The sequence below is a fragment of the Callithrix jacchus genome, chromosome 22 (genome assembly GCF_049354715.1).
Source record: "Callithrix jacchus isolate 240 chromosome 22, calJac240_pri, whole genome shotgun sequence".
Taxonomy (NCBI): domain Eukaryota; kingdom Metazoa; phylum Chordata; class Mammalia; order Primates; family Cebidae; genus Callithrix; species Callithrix jacchus.
The window spans coordinates 46,252,379-46,268,012 of record NC_133523.1 but is presented as its reverse complement, the minus strand read 5'-3'; the positions used below and the strand labels follow the sequence as shown (position 1 = coordinate 46,268,012).

Here is a 15,634-nt window from a genome sequence, read left to right as displayed (position 1 = left end):
GGATGCAATTACTGCCCAAGGTTGACTACTCAGGGAGGTGCTGTTTCCCAGACTGTTGAGCTGCTCCAGCTTCACTGGCCAGCTTCCCCATCAAACTTGGAAAAAAAGGGCCGAGAGTCAGATGGAGAAAAGCTCAAGCCCCGCCCCCGTGCCGCCCCGGGCACCCCTCACAGCCAAAGCCTCTTCTGCCCTGCGCCCCGCCCCTCGTCCTTCGCGCCCCGCCCCGCCCCCGATCAGGCCCCGCCCTCTTTTACGTCTTTTTCCGGTTCGACCTGGCCCCGCCCACCTCCTCGTGTGTCTGGCTGAGGCCTGGCGTCTGTCCTATGCTGATTGGCACAGGCCCGGAAGTGGATGGTGTGGACTGAGGGCCACACCGTGGTGCGTAAATTTTGCTCTGTTTGTTTTGTCTGCGCTTCCCAGGTCTCTGCTGCTTCCGTACTGGGGGCGTGGAGTATTCCGGACCTGGATATTCCAGCCCCTCTTTGTCAACCCAGAGCAAACTGAGACGGCCGGTTGAGAGTCCGTGAGTCGCTTCCTTTTGAGGTTAAAGTCGTCCTGAGGCTGGCCGCGTCCCCGTTCTTTCCGCAATGGGCCTTGCAGACATCTGTGGCGGAATTTTCGTGCTCAAAACCCTTCCTGTCCCCTCCTTCCGCCTTGCGCTGTTTCAAGTCCTCACCCGGGATTTGGATTCCCGCCGTGGGCGCTTCTCAGCCTCGCTCTTGTGAGGCCCTGGAGCGCAGTGCGCAGCCCCAGTCCCGGGGAGGCGCGCCCTCGGCCCAGTCCTGGGATTTTGCAGACCCCACCCCTTCCGAAGGCGCTGTGGTTCCACACTCCCTCCTCCTGTCGGGCCCGGCTGCTCCCCACTTCCAACCCCTGGAAAACGTGCTCTTCTGGAGGCAGCCCTCTTCTCCCATCCTCGCCCTGTTTAACCGGAAGGCAGCCTTGAGTTTGAGATGTCCAGGTTCTGTTGAACGTGGGGAAAAACACACACACACACACAAAATAGCAAACGAGTGCAGCGGCAAAAGCAGAAAGCATTAATTAAATCGATTAAGAAAGCACTCCACAGGCTGGGAGTGGGCCCTAGGGAGCATCTCCAGGGCCCCATTTACAAAGTTTTGGGCAGTTAAAGTTTTTCTTTTGAAGTCTTATGGGCTACCCCTTATTAGATAAAAGATTTGGCCCTTGGCCAATGAAATGCTGAGGTGAATTGTCTCGAGGCCACAATAAACGGGTTCCCTATGCAGCTGCTTGGCCGTGGCCACTCCTGGGCTCTTTCCCATTCCATTTCCATGGGATACTTGGTGGAGGGGGAGGGCTGTAGGGAGAGTAGCCTTTGAATCTTCGTTACCCTGCGTGGGAAGATGGGGTTTTTCCTTTTGGTCTAGATCCGGAAAGTTCGTGTTAATTGGCCTCAGATTCCCCGCCCCAGACCCAGGACCCAGGTGCTTACTTTTTCTCTTTTTTTTTTTTTTTTCAGACGGAGTTTCACTCTTGTTACCCAGGCTGGAGTGCAGTGGCGAGATCTGGCTCACTGTAACCTCCGCCTGCTGGGTTCAAGCAATTCTCCTGCCTCAGCCTCCTGAGTACCTGGGACTACAGACGGGCGCCACCATGCCCACCTAATTTTTGTATTTTTAGTAGAGACGGGGTTTCACCATGTTGACCAGGATGGTCTCGATCTCTTGACCTCGTGATCCACCCGCCTCGGCCTCCCAAAGTGCTGGGATTATAGGCGTGAGCCACTGCACCCGGCCCTTTTTCTCGTTTTTATTGGAGATGGGTGTCGCTCTTTTAGCCAGGCGAAAGGGCTGTGACAGAATCACAGCTCATTGCAGTGTCAACCTGTGCTCAAGAGCTCCTCTGACCTCAGTCTCCAGAGTAGCTGCAACCACAGATGGGTACCACCACACCGAGCTAATTTTTGTGTTCTTGGTATAGACGGGCTTTCGTTATGTTTCCCAGGCTGTTCTCCAACTCCAGGGCTGAAGCGATCCGGCCCCATAGGCCTCCCAAAGTGCTGGGATTACAGGCATGAGCCACTATGCCCATCTTTTTTTTTCTTTTCTTTTCTTTCTTTCTAGATGGAGTGCAGTGCTGCGATCTCAGCTCACTGCAACCTCCGCCTCCCAGGTTCAAGCAGTTCTGCCTCTGCCTCCTAAGTAGCTGGGACTACAGGTGTGTGCCACTATGACCAGCTAACTTTTGTTTTTGTATTTTTAGTAGAGACTGGGTTTTACAATGTTGGTCAGGCTGATCTCGAACTCCTGATCTCCGGATCCCCCACCTCGGTCTCCCAAAGTGTTGGGATTACAGGCGTTAGCCACCTTACCCAGCATTTTTTTTTTTTTCCGGTTTTTTGAGATAGAATGTCACTCTGTCACACATACCCAAGTGCAGTGACAGGATCTTCGATCACTGCAACCTCTGCCTCCCAGGCCCAAGCAATCCTCCCTAGTTGGCCTCCCAAATAACTAGGATCACAGATGCACAGCACCATGCCTGGTTAATTTTTTGTACTTTTGGTAGAGATGGGGTTCTACCATGTTGCCAAGTTGATCTAAAACTGGGCTCAACTGATCCGCTTGCTTCAGCCTCCCAAAGTGCTGCGATTATACTAGGAATTTGCCCACGTGGCCAGTTCTGGAACTGTATAGAAGAGGATGACTATTGTTTTTGCTTTTTTTTTCTCTTGAGGTGGAGTGTCACTCTGTCACTCAGGCTGTGATGCACTGGCACAATCTGGGATCACTGCAACCTCTGCCTCCCAGGCTCAAGTAATCTTGCATCAGCCTCTAAAGTAGCTGGGACCACAGACGTGTGCCATGATGCCTGGTTAACTTTGTGTATTTTTGGTAGAGACGGGTTTCACCAGGTTGCCCAGGTTGGTTTCAAACTTCTGGGCTCAAGTGATCTGCCTGCCTCAACTTCTCAAAGTGCCTGGATTATAGGGGTGAGCTACCATTCCCTGGTGGTCTTGGAATTTTCTAGAGGAAGAAGACCAAGGCAGCCTATTGGCCCTTGCAGGCCATCACATGGAAATTAGCCACACCTCCTTATCTCAGAGGTTCTCAGGATAACTTGGTGAACTGTCTCCCACTGTGAGCCTTCATGAGTCCACCTGTAACATAGAGGTGAGAAAGAAGACCGGAAAATCTCAGAGTGACAGTGACCCCTAAAATGACTGACAAAATACAGTGTGTGGCTTTTATTCAGGAGAGGGTAGTGCTGTTTTTTATTTGTTTTTCCCTCCCTTCCACCTCACCTCTCTCTCTTTCTCTCTCTCTCTCTCTCTCTCCCTCCCTCCCTCTCTCTCCCTCTCCCCCCACCCTTTCTCTCTCTCTCTCCCCCCCCACACTTTCTCCCTCTCCCTTCCCCCGCTTCCTCCTCCCCTTTCTCTTTCTCTTTCTCTCTTTCTTTGTATCTGGTTGAGTCTTGCTCTGTCACCCAGGCTGGAGTGCAGTGGCACCATCTTGGCTTATTGCAACCTCCACCTTGTCGGCTCAAGCAATTTTCCTGTCTTTGCAAGTAGCTGGAATTACAGGCACCTACCATCAGGGCTGTCTAATTTTTTTTGTATTTTTAGTAGAGACGGGCTTTCATCATGTTTGCCAGAATGATCTCAACCTCCTGAGCCCGTGATGCAATCACCTCTTCCTCCCAACGTCTTGGGATTACAGGTGGGAGCCACTGTGCCTTGCCAGTGCTCAGTTTTAACTCAAATTTTAAATAGATTCCAGTCCTCCAAAAATTAAAAAAGAAAAAGCACAAGAAGGGCAAAAACGGGACTCAAATCACGTTGAGACTTATCATGACGACATGTGCCCATGGTAATCAGGGTACAGCTTAGTTTTACACATTTTAGGGAGACACGAGATAGGAATATATGTAAGAAGTACATTGGTTTGGTCTGGAAACGCGCGACAACTAGAAGCAAAGGCAAAAAGACTTGAAGCAGAAAGGGGGCTTCCAGGTCACACATAAGTGATGCACAAATACCTACAGTGTCCCAGGTGATAGTAATCTGTGTGCAGCACTGAGGGTCAAGGTTCTGTGTCCTCTGTTTCTGAGGGCTGAGCTCAGCCTGTGATCCACAGATAGGGGAGTGGCTGTGCTCTGGTCAGGGCTGGGTTTGTGCCCTGAAGGGGAGCTGAGTCCAGCCCAGCTCCCCACTGCTGCCTGGTGTGTGGGGCTTCTCCAGGAAGGGAGTGAGGTCTGAAGAGGAGGGTGAAACATACACTTGTAGGTGTTCCTGTGGGACTGTCTTCTCTCTGCATGATCTCTGGTGCAGTGGGCAGCAGAGGCCCATCTTTCTACATGGTGAGGTCTCCCCCATGTGTTTTGTTTTTTTTTTGTCACAAGAAGGGAGTGAATCATTTCTAACATTAAGTCTCATATTCTTTTCATGTACAGGATTAATTTCCAAAAACTTGTGTTACGTGAGGAAGCAGCTCAGAAGAGGAAAGAAAAGGAGCCAGGCATGGCTCTTCCTCAGGTAAAGTGACACTCCTTGGTGGGTTCATCTGTCTCCTTCCTTTCTGAAATGCCAAGTATTGCAGGAGCCAGTCTGTTCTGAGTCTGAAGCGTCCTGCCTGACATGTTGGCTCGCACTCACCCGTGCCTTCCTCAGTTCCTGTCATCTGCTCTGAGATTCCATCTCCTGTGACCCAGTGACATGAACTCAGGAAGAAACTCCACTGGGCATGGTCATGGGAAGGGCTGACACCAGACCTGGATGGACACGGGGTGTGGGCCCCGTGGTGTCAGTGCTGCTGCGCAGCCTGGATTGTTCAGGGGCCACATCTGGATATCAGCTCTTCATGACCAGATGAGAGAAACCACATATGAAACACATAAGTTAATGCGCACAGATGTCTGGGAAATTTTGGAAAAGGATACCAGTAAGGGGAGCTATTTTGTATCTGATTTTGTAATGCAGTGGAAGCCACACTGGTAGATCAACACATCTTTGGCTCCAAACTCTTTTCTTTCTTTTTTTGTTTCCAGGAGAAGCTAACTTTTCAGGATCATCAAAATGTTTTTTTCTTCTTCCTTCTTTTTTTTTTTTGTTTCAGACGGAGTTTCGCTCTTATTACCCAGGCTGGAGTGCAATGGTGCGATCTTGGCTCACCGCAACCTCCGCTTCCTGGGTTCAAGCAATTCTCCTGCCTCAGCCTCCCAAGTAGCTGGGACTACAGGCTGCACCACCATGCCCAGCTAACTTTTGTATTACTAGTAGAGACGGGGTTTCACCATGTTGACCCAGGTAGTCTTGATCTCTTGACCTCATGATCCACCCGCCTCAGCCTCCCAAAGTGCTGGGATTATAGGTGTGAGCCACCACACCTGGCCTCATCAGAATATTTTTAAGAGGCAAGATTTTGGTTCAGGTTCAGTGGCTCAGGCCTATAATCCCAGCACTTAGGGAAGCCGAGCTGGGTGGATCACTTGAGCTCAGGAGTTCATGACCAGCCAGGCCAACATGATGAAACCCCATTTTTACTAAAAATACAAAAATTGGCTGGGTATGGTGGTGCATGTCTACTATAATCTCAGCTACTCAGGAAGCTGAGGCAGGAGAATCACTTGAACCTGGGAGGGGGAGGTTACAGTAACCCAAGATTCTGCTATTGGGCTCCAGTCTGCATGACAGAGTGAGGCTTTCTATAAAAAATAAAAATAGAGAAGGTGTTGCTCTGTGGCTTACGTGTGAAGTACAGTGGCACAATTCAGAGTTTACAGCAGCCTCAAACTCCTGTGCTCAAATGATCCCCACTTTAGCCTCCCAAAGAGCTAGAATAATAGGCATGTGTCATCACATGCGGCCAGTATTTATTTATTTCTCTCTTTCTTTCTTTTTTTTTGTTTTTTTTTTTCTTGAGACGGAGTTTCGCTCTTGTTAACCAGGCTGGAGTGCAATGGCGCGATCTCGGCTCACCGCAACCTCCGCCTCCTGGGTTCAGGCAATTCTGTCTCAGCCTCCTGAGTAGCTGGGATTACAGGCACGTGCCACCATGCCCAGCTAATTTTTTGTATTTTTAGTAGAGACGGGGTTTCACCATGTTGACCAGGATGGTCTCCATCTCTTGACTTCGTGATCCACCCGCCTCGGCCTCCCAAAGTGCTGGGATTACAGGCGTGAGCCACCGCGCCCGGCTTTTCTTTCTTTTTTTATATTTATGAGTCTCACTCTCACCCAAGATGAAGTACAGTGTTGTGATCTCAGCTCAGTGACACTTCTGCTTCCTGGGTTCAAGCTATTCTTCAACCTCAGCCCTCTGAGTAGCTGGGATTAGAGGCATGTGCCAATACACAGGCTAGTTTTGTAATTTTAGTAGAGATGGGGTTTCACCATGTTAGCCAGGCTGGTCTTGAACTCCTCACTTTGTGATGTGCCTGCCTTGGCCTCCGGAAGTGCTGGGGTTACATACATGAGCCACCACACCCAGCCTTGCTTTTTGTTGTTATTGAGATGGAGTCTGTGTCACCTATGGTGGAGGATAGTGGAGTGATCTGGACTCACTGCAGCCTTTGTCTGCTGGGTTCAAGTGATTCTTTTGCCTTAGTCTCCTGTGTCACTGGGATTACAGGCACTGCCATCACGCCCGACTAATTTTTATACTTTTAATAGAAAGAAGCAGGGTTTTACAATGTTGGCCAACCTGGTCTCCAGCTCCTGACCTCAAATAATCTGCCTGCCTTGGCCTCCCAAAGTGCTGGGATAACAGGCATGAGCCACCATGCTCAGCCCAGCGTTTTCTTCTTCTTTGTATGTTTTTCATATTGTCCATGAAATCAAGACTTCCACAGTGACAGGTGATCTTAAAATGCTTGATGAAAAAGTGCAGTAAAGTGCAACTAGAGATAAAGAAGTTCGGAAATAACCTTACTTGGGTTTGTCGGGACAGTCCTTGATGAAATGGATACTGAATTTCTCTTTTCTCATTTTTTCTCATTCTCTTAACTCACTCCTCCATAATGTTTTGTTGAAATGTGTTTTTCATTTTAGGGACGCTTGACTTTCAGGGATGTGGCTATAGAATTCTCTTTGGCGGAGTGGAAATGCCTGACCCCTGCGCAGAGGGCTTTATACAGGGACGTGATGTTGGAGAACTACAGGAACCTGGAGTCTGTGGGTGAGGAACCCGTCCCTCCAGACACGAGGAATCTGCCCTTGTCCATCTTGGCTTTTCCTGGTTTGTATTCTCTGTTGTGATTTTGCTTTGTACAGCGTTTTTTGTTTGTTTGTTTGTTTGTTTTCAAGACGGAATTTTTCTCTTGTTCCCCGGGCTGGAGTGCAATGGTGCAATCTCGGCTGACTGCAACCTCTATCTCCCTGGTTGAAGCGATGCTCCTGCCTCAGCCTCTTAAGTAGCTGGGATTACAGGCATCAAATACCATGCCCGGCAAATGTTAGTATTTTCAGTAGACAGAGTTTCATTATGTTGGCGAGGCTGGTCTCAAACTCCTGACCTCAGGTGATCCACCCACCTCGGCCTCTCAACATGCTGGGATTACAGGCCTGAGCCACCACGCCCAGCCTATGAACATATTTTTGATGAAACATTTCGGTTTAGTTGATGTCTTTATGAGGATATGAGGGCCTGGCCTTGGCTACTTTGTCACCTTCACTTTTCATCTCTCATTTATTCCAGAGACTGTGTTTAAAATCCAGAGATGTGATTTCTTTCTTTTTTTTTTTTTTTTTTTTTGAGACGGAGTTTCGCTGTTGTTACCCAGGCTGGAGTGCAATGGCACGATCTCAGCTCACTGCAACCTCCGCCTCCTGGGTTCAAGCAATTCTTCTGCCTCAGCCTCCTGAGTAGCTACAATTACAGGGGCGCACCACCACGTCCAGCTAATTTTTGTATTATTTAGTAGAGACGGGGTTTCACCTTGTTCACCAGGATGGTCTTGATCTCTGGACCTGGTGATCCACCCGTCTCGGCCACCCAAAGTGCTGGGATACAGGCTTGAGCCACCACGCCCATCCCCAGAGATGTGATTTCAAATAACATAGGATCCAGGAAAAGAGACATCATTGTTTTTATATAAAGAGCGAGATTTCCCCTTCAATTTTTATATGGCAAACATTTTAGTCAGCACGTTAGTTTTTCTTCACTAATGTAACCAATCACATGTGTAAACAAAAATCTCTAGCCGGCCTTGCTTCTTTCTTTTTTTGAAACGGAGTCCTGCTCTGACACCCAGGCTGGAGTGCAGTGGCGTGATCTCGGCTCACTGAAACCGTTGTTTTCCAGGTTTTAGAAATTCTCCTACCTCAGCCTCCTGAATATCTGGGATTATAGGTGCACATTGCCATGCCCGACTAATGTTTTGTATTTTTGTACTAGAAATGGGATTTGCCCATCCTGGCCAGGGTGGTCTCAAACTCCTGACCTGATGATCTACCTGCCTCAACCCCCCCAAAGTGCTGGGGTTACAGGCTGGAATACATCGTGACTGGCCTGACTCTGTTTTCACAAACACATCTGTATGTACTCAGCCAGGGGCTCACTCTTAACCCCCACAGTCTCCTACATTGCTGTACTCTATTTCAGAGTTTATTTGTTTTTTCTTGTGTGTACACAGTGCTGTAATGTACATGGGGAGTTTGTTGAGTATATTCCTGAAATTGAAATCAGAGGCCGTTTAATTTGAGAGATGTAAAACTGCCTTCACCTCAGGGCACTACTGCTGCTGTTTTGGATCTTTTCTTCTTGTCCCCTGCCCATATTGTGATTTGTGTGTTTCACCTCGGTTTCATATTTGACCATTTGCTAAATTAGTTCCACTTCCCTCCAAGCTCAAACTTTGGTCTATGCTGGTGGGATTATATTCCCACAGACGAGCCTGCACACAGTTCACTCCTGCATGCCTATTACTTCCTGCCCTCCACCCTTGCCCTTCCTTTCCTGGCCTTGCCTCACATGCTACATTGATCTGGATGCAAAATGCTGCTGCTTTGCAGCCTGTTAATTTCTAATGGTGAACACCCCAATTTCCACATGAGCCCCTCCCCTCCAACACGACTCATTAAGTAAGTCAGGACCTTGTACATCCACTGGACGTAATGATAGGAGGCTGCCTAAATCAGTGTGTTCAGGGCCTGATGACTCAGCACATTCTCCATGAGGGATGGCTCAGCATCACTGTCAGCAGCACAGCTCAGCCCTCGTTATCCTCCTTGATGTATTTCTTCCTGTCTCCTTGTACTTTCTGTACTGCCTGGGTGACTGTTGTGCTTAAGAACATGTCGTGGGATCCTTCAGGCCCAGGATCAAGTTTTGTCCCTCACTTACCAGATGTGCAAATTGGGTCAAGTACATGAATAGTGTGGGGCTGCTGTCCTTATTTGAGAAGTACTAGTTTGTCTTGAGGTTTTTTTTCTGTTTTGTTTTGTTTTTTTGAGATGGAGTTTTTCTGTTGTTGCCCATGTTGGAGTGCAGTTGCACAATCTCTGCTCACTGCAATCTCTGCTTCCCAGATTTAATCAATTATCATGCTTGACACTCTGAAGTGTCTGGGATTACAGGCATGCACCACCACACCTGACTGATTTTGTATTTTTAGTAGAGACATGGTTTCTCAATGTTGGTCATGCTGGTTTTGACCTTCCTATCTCAGGTGATCCACCCACCTTGGAGTTTGAAAGTGTTGGGATTACAGGCATGAGCCACCACGCCTGGCTGCCTCCAGGTTTTTAAAACATGTTAATTAGATGTCTTCACATATTGAAAGTTTTATAGTACGGACTCTAAACTTTCTTTTTTTAATAAGATTTTTCAGCCTTGGGTGATGTTGATGATGAGATGCCCCTTTTTTTGTGTCAGTCATTTTTCTTTCATGTCAGAAATAGCTTAGACTGGCTGGCCATGGTGGCTCATGCCTCTAATCCCAGCACTTTGCAAGGCCGAGATGGTTGGGTTGCTTCAGATCAGGAGATTGAGACCAGTTGGGCCAACACACTGAAACCTTGAATCTACTACATACAAAAAATTGGCTGGGTGCTTTGGCTCACACCTAAAATCTCAGTGCTTTGGTAGGCCAAGACGGCCAGATAACCTGTGGTCAGGAGTTTGAGACCAGCCTTGCCAATATGGTCAAATCCCATCTTTACTAAAACTACACAAATTAGCTGGGCTTGGTGGCATGCACTTGTAATCCCAGCTACTTGGGAGGCTGAGGCCAAAGAATTACTAGATCCTAGGAGGCAAAGGTTGCAGTGAGCCAAGATCATGCCACTGCAGTCCAGGCTGGTTGACAGAGCAAGACTGTGACACACACACAAACTCACACACTTAGCCAAGCTGTAGATCCACGTACTTGAGAGTCTGCTATGCGAGAATCTCTTTAGGCAGGAGAATCACACCATTCATTACACTCCAGTCTGGGTGATAGAGCATGACTCAGTCTCAAAACAACAACAACAACAACAACAAAAAGAACAGCTTCAACTGGGAAGCTTAAGACACAGATTTATTTCTTTTGAATTTAGAAAGTGGGAAATCCAAGAGCAAGGTACAGGCAAATTGGTTTCTGGTGACAGCCTCCTTTCTGATTTAGCCCAAGCATCTTCCTGCTGTTTGGTCATAGTGGAAAAAAAAATAGGCAACAAGCTTTTTAATGTCCTTTTTTATTTATATATAATAGCACTAGTCCTGGCCAGGAGCCGTGGAGTTTATATTTTGTAGATATCTCTTCCAAATGCATAAGGAAGAAGTTTTCATCAACAGGGCAAGGTAATACAGAATGGTTTTGCACAGGGACATTGAGAAGAGATGAAAATCATCACATTGGAGATTTCTGCTTCCAGAAAATTGAGAAACATAGTCATGACTTTGAGTTTGAGTGGCAAGAAGATGAAAGAACCATGAAGCACCCAGGACAGAAATAAAAAAGCTGACTGGTAGTACAGACTGATATGATGAAAGGCAGGCTGGAAACAAGCCTATTAAGGATGAGCTTGGATTAAGCTTTGATTCGCATCTGCCTGAACTCCACATATTTCAGACTGAAGGGAATCTTGGTAATCAGGTTGAGAAGTCTATCAATGATGCTTCCTTAGTTTCAACATCCCAAATAATTTTTTTGTATACCCAAAACCCATCTTGTTTTTTGTTTTGTTTTGTTTTGTTTTGAGACAAAGTTTTGCTCTTGTTACCCAGGCTGGAGTGCAATGGAGCAATCTCGGCTCACAGCAACCTCCGCCTCCTGGGTTCAGGCAATTCTCCTGCTCAGCCTCCTGAGTAGCTGGGATTACAGGCATGAGACACCATGCCCAGCTAATTTTTTTGTATTTTTAGTAGAGACCGGGTTTCACCATGTTTTGACCAGGATGGTCTCAATCTCTTGACCTCGTGATCCATCCGCCTTGGCCTCCCAAAGTGCTGGGATTACAGGCTTGAGCCACCGCGCCCAGCCCCCATATATCTAATAACCATGACAATAATTTCCTTCATTCTTCATTACTTGCACATAAACAGGAAGTACATGAGAGAAAAATCTTTCCAATGTCATCAGAGTGGGAAAGCCTTTCATTGTAGCTCATTCTTTTAATTAATTTTTTTTTTTTTTTTTTTTTTTTTTCAGATGACAGCAACCTCAATTATAGCTCATTCTTAAGGAAATATCAAATAAGTCATTTAGGAAACAAACAATATGAATGTGATGTGTGTGGCAGGGTCTTTAATGAGAAGCGATATCTTGAAAGCCATCGTAGATGTCACACTGGTGAGAAACCTCACAAGTGTAATAACTGTGGCAAGTCCTTCAGTCACAAGTCATGCCTCCAACGCCATCATAGAGTTCATACTGGAGAGAAACCTTACAAGTGTAATGAGTGTGGCAAGACCTTTAGTCAGGTGTCATCCCTTACCTGCCATCATAGACTTCATACATTAGAGAAACCTTACAAGTGTCATGAGTGTGTCGATACCTTCAGTGTGATGTCATCCCTTCGACGCCATCTCAGAGTTCATACTGGAGAGAAAACTCACAAGTGTAATGAGTGTGGTAAGACCTTCAATAAGATGTCATCCCTTACATGCCATCGTAGAATTCATACTGGAGAGAAACCTTACAAGTGTCATGAGTGTGGCAAGGCCTTCAGTCAAAAGTCATCCCTTACATGCCATCATAGACGTCATACTGGAGAGCAACCTTACAAGTGCAATGAGTGTAGCAAGACCTTCAGTCGAAAATCATACCTTACATGCCATCATAGACTTCATACTGGAGAGAAACCTTACAAATGTATGGTTTGTGACAAGGCTTTTGGGCGTGATTCACACCTGGCACAACATTCTAGAATGCACACTGGAGACAATCCTTACAAGTGTATTGAATGTGGCAAGACCTTCAGTAGTAATTCCTCACTTGTAACTCATGAGGTAATTCACACTGGAGAGAAACCTTACAAGTGTAATAAGTGTGGCAAGACCTTCAGTCAAAAGTCATCCCTTATGTGCCATCATAGACTTCATACTGGAGAAAAACCTTACAAATGTAAGGTTTGTGAGAAGGCTTTCAGACAAGATTCACACCTTACACGACATACTAGAATTCACACTGGAGAGAAACCTTACAAGTGTAATGAGTGTGGCAAGACCTTCAGTCGAAATTCATCACTTGTAATTCATGAGGCAATTCATACTGGAGAGAAACCTCACAAGTGTAATGAATGTGGCAAGGTTTTTAATCGTAAAGCACACCTCATATGTCATCATAGACATCATACAGGAGAGAAACCTTATAGGTGTAATGAGTGTGGCAAGACCTTCAGTCAGGTGTCATCCCTTACATGCCATCGTAGACTTCATACTGGAGAGAAGCCTTACAAGTGTAATGAGTGTGGAAAAACCTTTCATCAGATGTCATCCCTTACATATCATCGTAGACTTCATACTGGAGAGAAACCTTACAAATGTAAGGTCTGTGACAAGCCTTTCAGAAGCGATTCACACCTAGCTAAACACAGTATAATTCACACTGGAGAGAAACCTTACAAGTGTAATGAGTGTGGCAAGACCTTCAGTCAGATGCCAAATCTAGTACGCCATTGTAGACTTCATACTGGAGAGAAACCTTACTAGTGTAATGAATGTGGCAAGGTTTTTAACCGACAGGCAACCCTTGCATGCCATTATAGACTTCATTCTGGAGAGAAACCTTACAAATGTGAAAAATGTGACAGTTTTCACTCACAAATCACACCTTGAAATGCAGAAGAAAACTCAGTGAAGAGAAAGCTTACAGATGTAAGATTTGTGACAAGGCTTTCATGTGTAATGTATACCTGGGAAAACATATTAGAATTCACACTGGAGAGAAACCCCACAAGTGTAATTAGTGCAACAAGTCCTTCAATCAAAACTGATTTCTTAATTCATAAGGTAATTCATGCTGGAGAGAGTCCTTACAAGTGTAATGAGTGTGGCAAGGTTTTTAATCAGAAATCAAATCTTGCTCGTCATTATAGACTTCGTGCTGGAGAGAAACCTTCCAAATGTGAAGAATATGAGGTTTTCAGTCCCAAGTCACACCCTGAAAGACACAGGGTAAATCATACTGAACAGAAACCATAGACATCTGAGATTTGCGACAAGGCTTTCGGGCATGATTCACACCTGGCGTAACATGCTAGATTCTCACTGGAGAGAAAACATACACGGGTACTGAGTGTGGCCAAGCCTTCAGTGGACAGTGAGCACTTATTCATCATCAAGCAATCCATGGCATAGGGAAACTTTACTAATGTAAAGATTGTTCCAAAGTCTTCAGTAACGCTACAGCCATTGACATTATTGGAGAATCCATAGTGGAAAGGCATCTTACAAGTGTGGTAAATGTGGAGATTTTTTGAACATCGTTGATACCTTTCAGTTTATCGGCCAACTCATGCTGGAGAGAAACCCTACAAATGTCAGGATTGTGGCCAGGTCTTCAGTCATACTTCCCCTTATGCAAAACGGGAGAAGTTATACAGGAGAGAAACCTCCCCAGTGTGCTCACGGTGGCAAGCTTTACTTCACATTCACACGTCATTAGACATCAGAGAATCCATCCTGGACGGAAATCTTACAAATGTCCTAAGTGTGGCATGGTCTTTAGTCCGAGGTCACTCCTTGCAGAACATGAGAAAACTAATTCTGGAGATAATTGTTCAAAATGCATTGAATAAGCAGCCATCAAGAATTAATTGACATTTGGCTGGGCACGGTGGCTCAAGCCTGTAATCCCAGCACTTTGGGAGGCTGAGGCGGGTGGATCACCAGGTCAAGAGATCAAGACCGTCCTTGTCAACATGTTGAAACCCCGTCTCTACTAAAAATACAAAAATTAGCTGGGTATGGTGGCATGGACCTATAGTCTCAGCTACTTGGGAGGCTGATGAGGCAGGAGATTTGCTTGAACCCAGAAAGTGGAGGTTGCAGTGAGTCGAGATTGTGCCACTGCACTCCAGCCTGGCGCCTGGCAACAGAGCAATACTCTGTCTCAAAAAAAAAGAATTAATTGACATTGCAGTCAATTCAGCATCTACTTGAGTTTGAGTTGACTTAACATTGAGTTCAAGCATTAATTGACATTAAAGTGTTTATATTAAGATGATTGGGCCAGGCAGGGTGTGGCTCACACCTGTAATCTTAGCACTTTGGGAGGCCAAGATGGGTAGGTCGCTTAAGGTCAGGAGATTTGGACCAGCCTGTCCAACAGATGTGATCCCCTTTTCCCAGCCTTTTGTTTTGTTTTGTTTTTATTTAAAAAAACTGATAGGGGGTTTTATGGGTATTGTGTTGCATCTAATCACATTGGTTTATATAATCATTTCACAATATTTTTCCAATCCGTCAGTATGAGTTGTGTGTGTCTATTTGTTTTTAATCATTCTGATCAATGTTTGTAGATGTCAAGGTAGAAACTTCTCACCTTTTAACCTTTATTCCTAAGTATTTCTTTTTTCTTTTTTTTGAGAGGGAGTTTTGTTCTTGTTACCCAGACTGGAGTGCAATGGTGCGATCTTGGATCACTGCAACCTCCGCCTTCTGGGTTCAAGCAATTCTTCTGCCTTAGCCTCCCAAGTAGCTGGGACTACAGGTGCGCACCACCATGCGCAGCTAATTTTTGTATTTTTAGTAGAGACAGGGTTTCACCTCGTTGACCAGGATGGTCTCCATCTTTTGACCTCGTGATCCACCCGCCTCAGCCTCCCAAAGTGCTGGAATAATAGGCGTGAGCCACCGTGCCCGGCCTAATTATTTTTTATTTTAAGTTCTCTAGCAGGTGGAAATGTTTTCTTAATTTTCTCTTAAAATTGTGTATTGTAGATGTATGGGAATTGGACAATGTTTTTGTGCTGCTACTGTATTTTGCAGTAACACTGAATGTGTTTCTTGGTTCCGGTAGAATTTTGTTGACTGTAATATTCTACGGAGCAGAACTTGTATCTCCAAACAAATATATTTGTACTTGTTTCTGAGTAGGATGAGTTTTATTTCTTTTGCTGTGTAATTACTCTGCCTAGGACAACAGTATTTATTGAATGGAAGGAGTGAGAGAATTCCTGCATCATGTGATATTCTACAGGAAACGCATTCCATCAATTTTTTGATTGGTTATTTCTGCTGTGGTCATC

General features: G+C 45.9%; 1 protein-coding gene across 8 annotated transcripts; it reads left to right on the top strand.

The window, feature by feature from the left end:
* Positions 1–349: 349 nt before the first annotated feature.
* LOC100392665 (uncharacterized) lies at positions 350–15,478 on the top strand. Of its 8 annotated transcripts, none has more exons than XM_078361219.1 (6): positions 350–378; positions 2,085–2,178; positions 3,587–3,680; positions 4,414–4,495; positions 7,010–7,196; positions 11,593–15,478. In XM_078361219.1, the coding sequence occupies exons 4-6, from the start codon at positions 4,481–4,483 to the stop codon at positions 13,092–13,094; spliced, it is 1,704 nt and encodes a 567-aa protein (XP_078217345.1). In that variant the 5' UTR covers positions 350–378; positions 2,085–2,178; positions 3,587–3,680; positions 4,414–4,480; the 3' UTR covers positions 13,095–15,478. The 8 variants fall into 8 exon arrangements, with proteins under 8 accessions (XP_078217345.1, XP_078217343.1, XP_078217342.1 ...); XM_078361217.1 differs by having other exon boundaries at positions 350–523; positions 3,590–3,680; XM_078361216.1 differs by having other exon boundaries at positions 350–523.
* The last annotated feature ends 156 nt before the right edge of the window (positions 15,479–15,634 follow it).

Excerpts from the sequence above, each read along its gene's own strand:
- LOC100392665 (XM_078361214.1), top strand. Across the intron at positions 7,197-11,592 it reads GTCCATCTTGGCTTTTCCTG|ATGACAGCAACCTCAATTAT; the intron begins GTTTGTATTCTC and ends TTTTTTTTTCAG.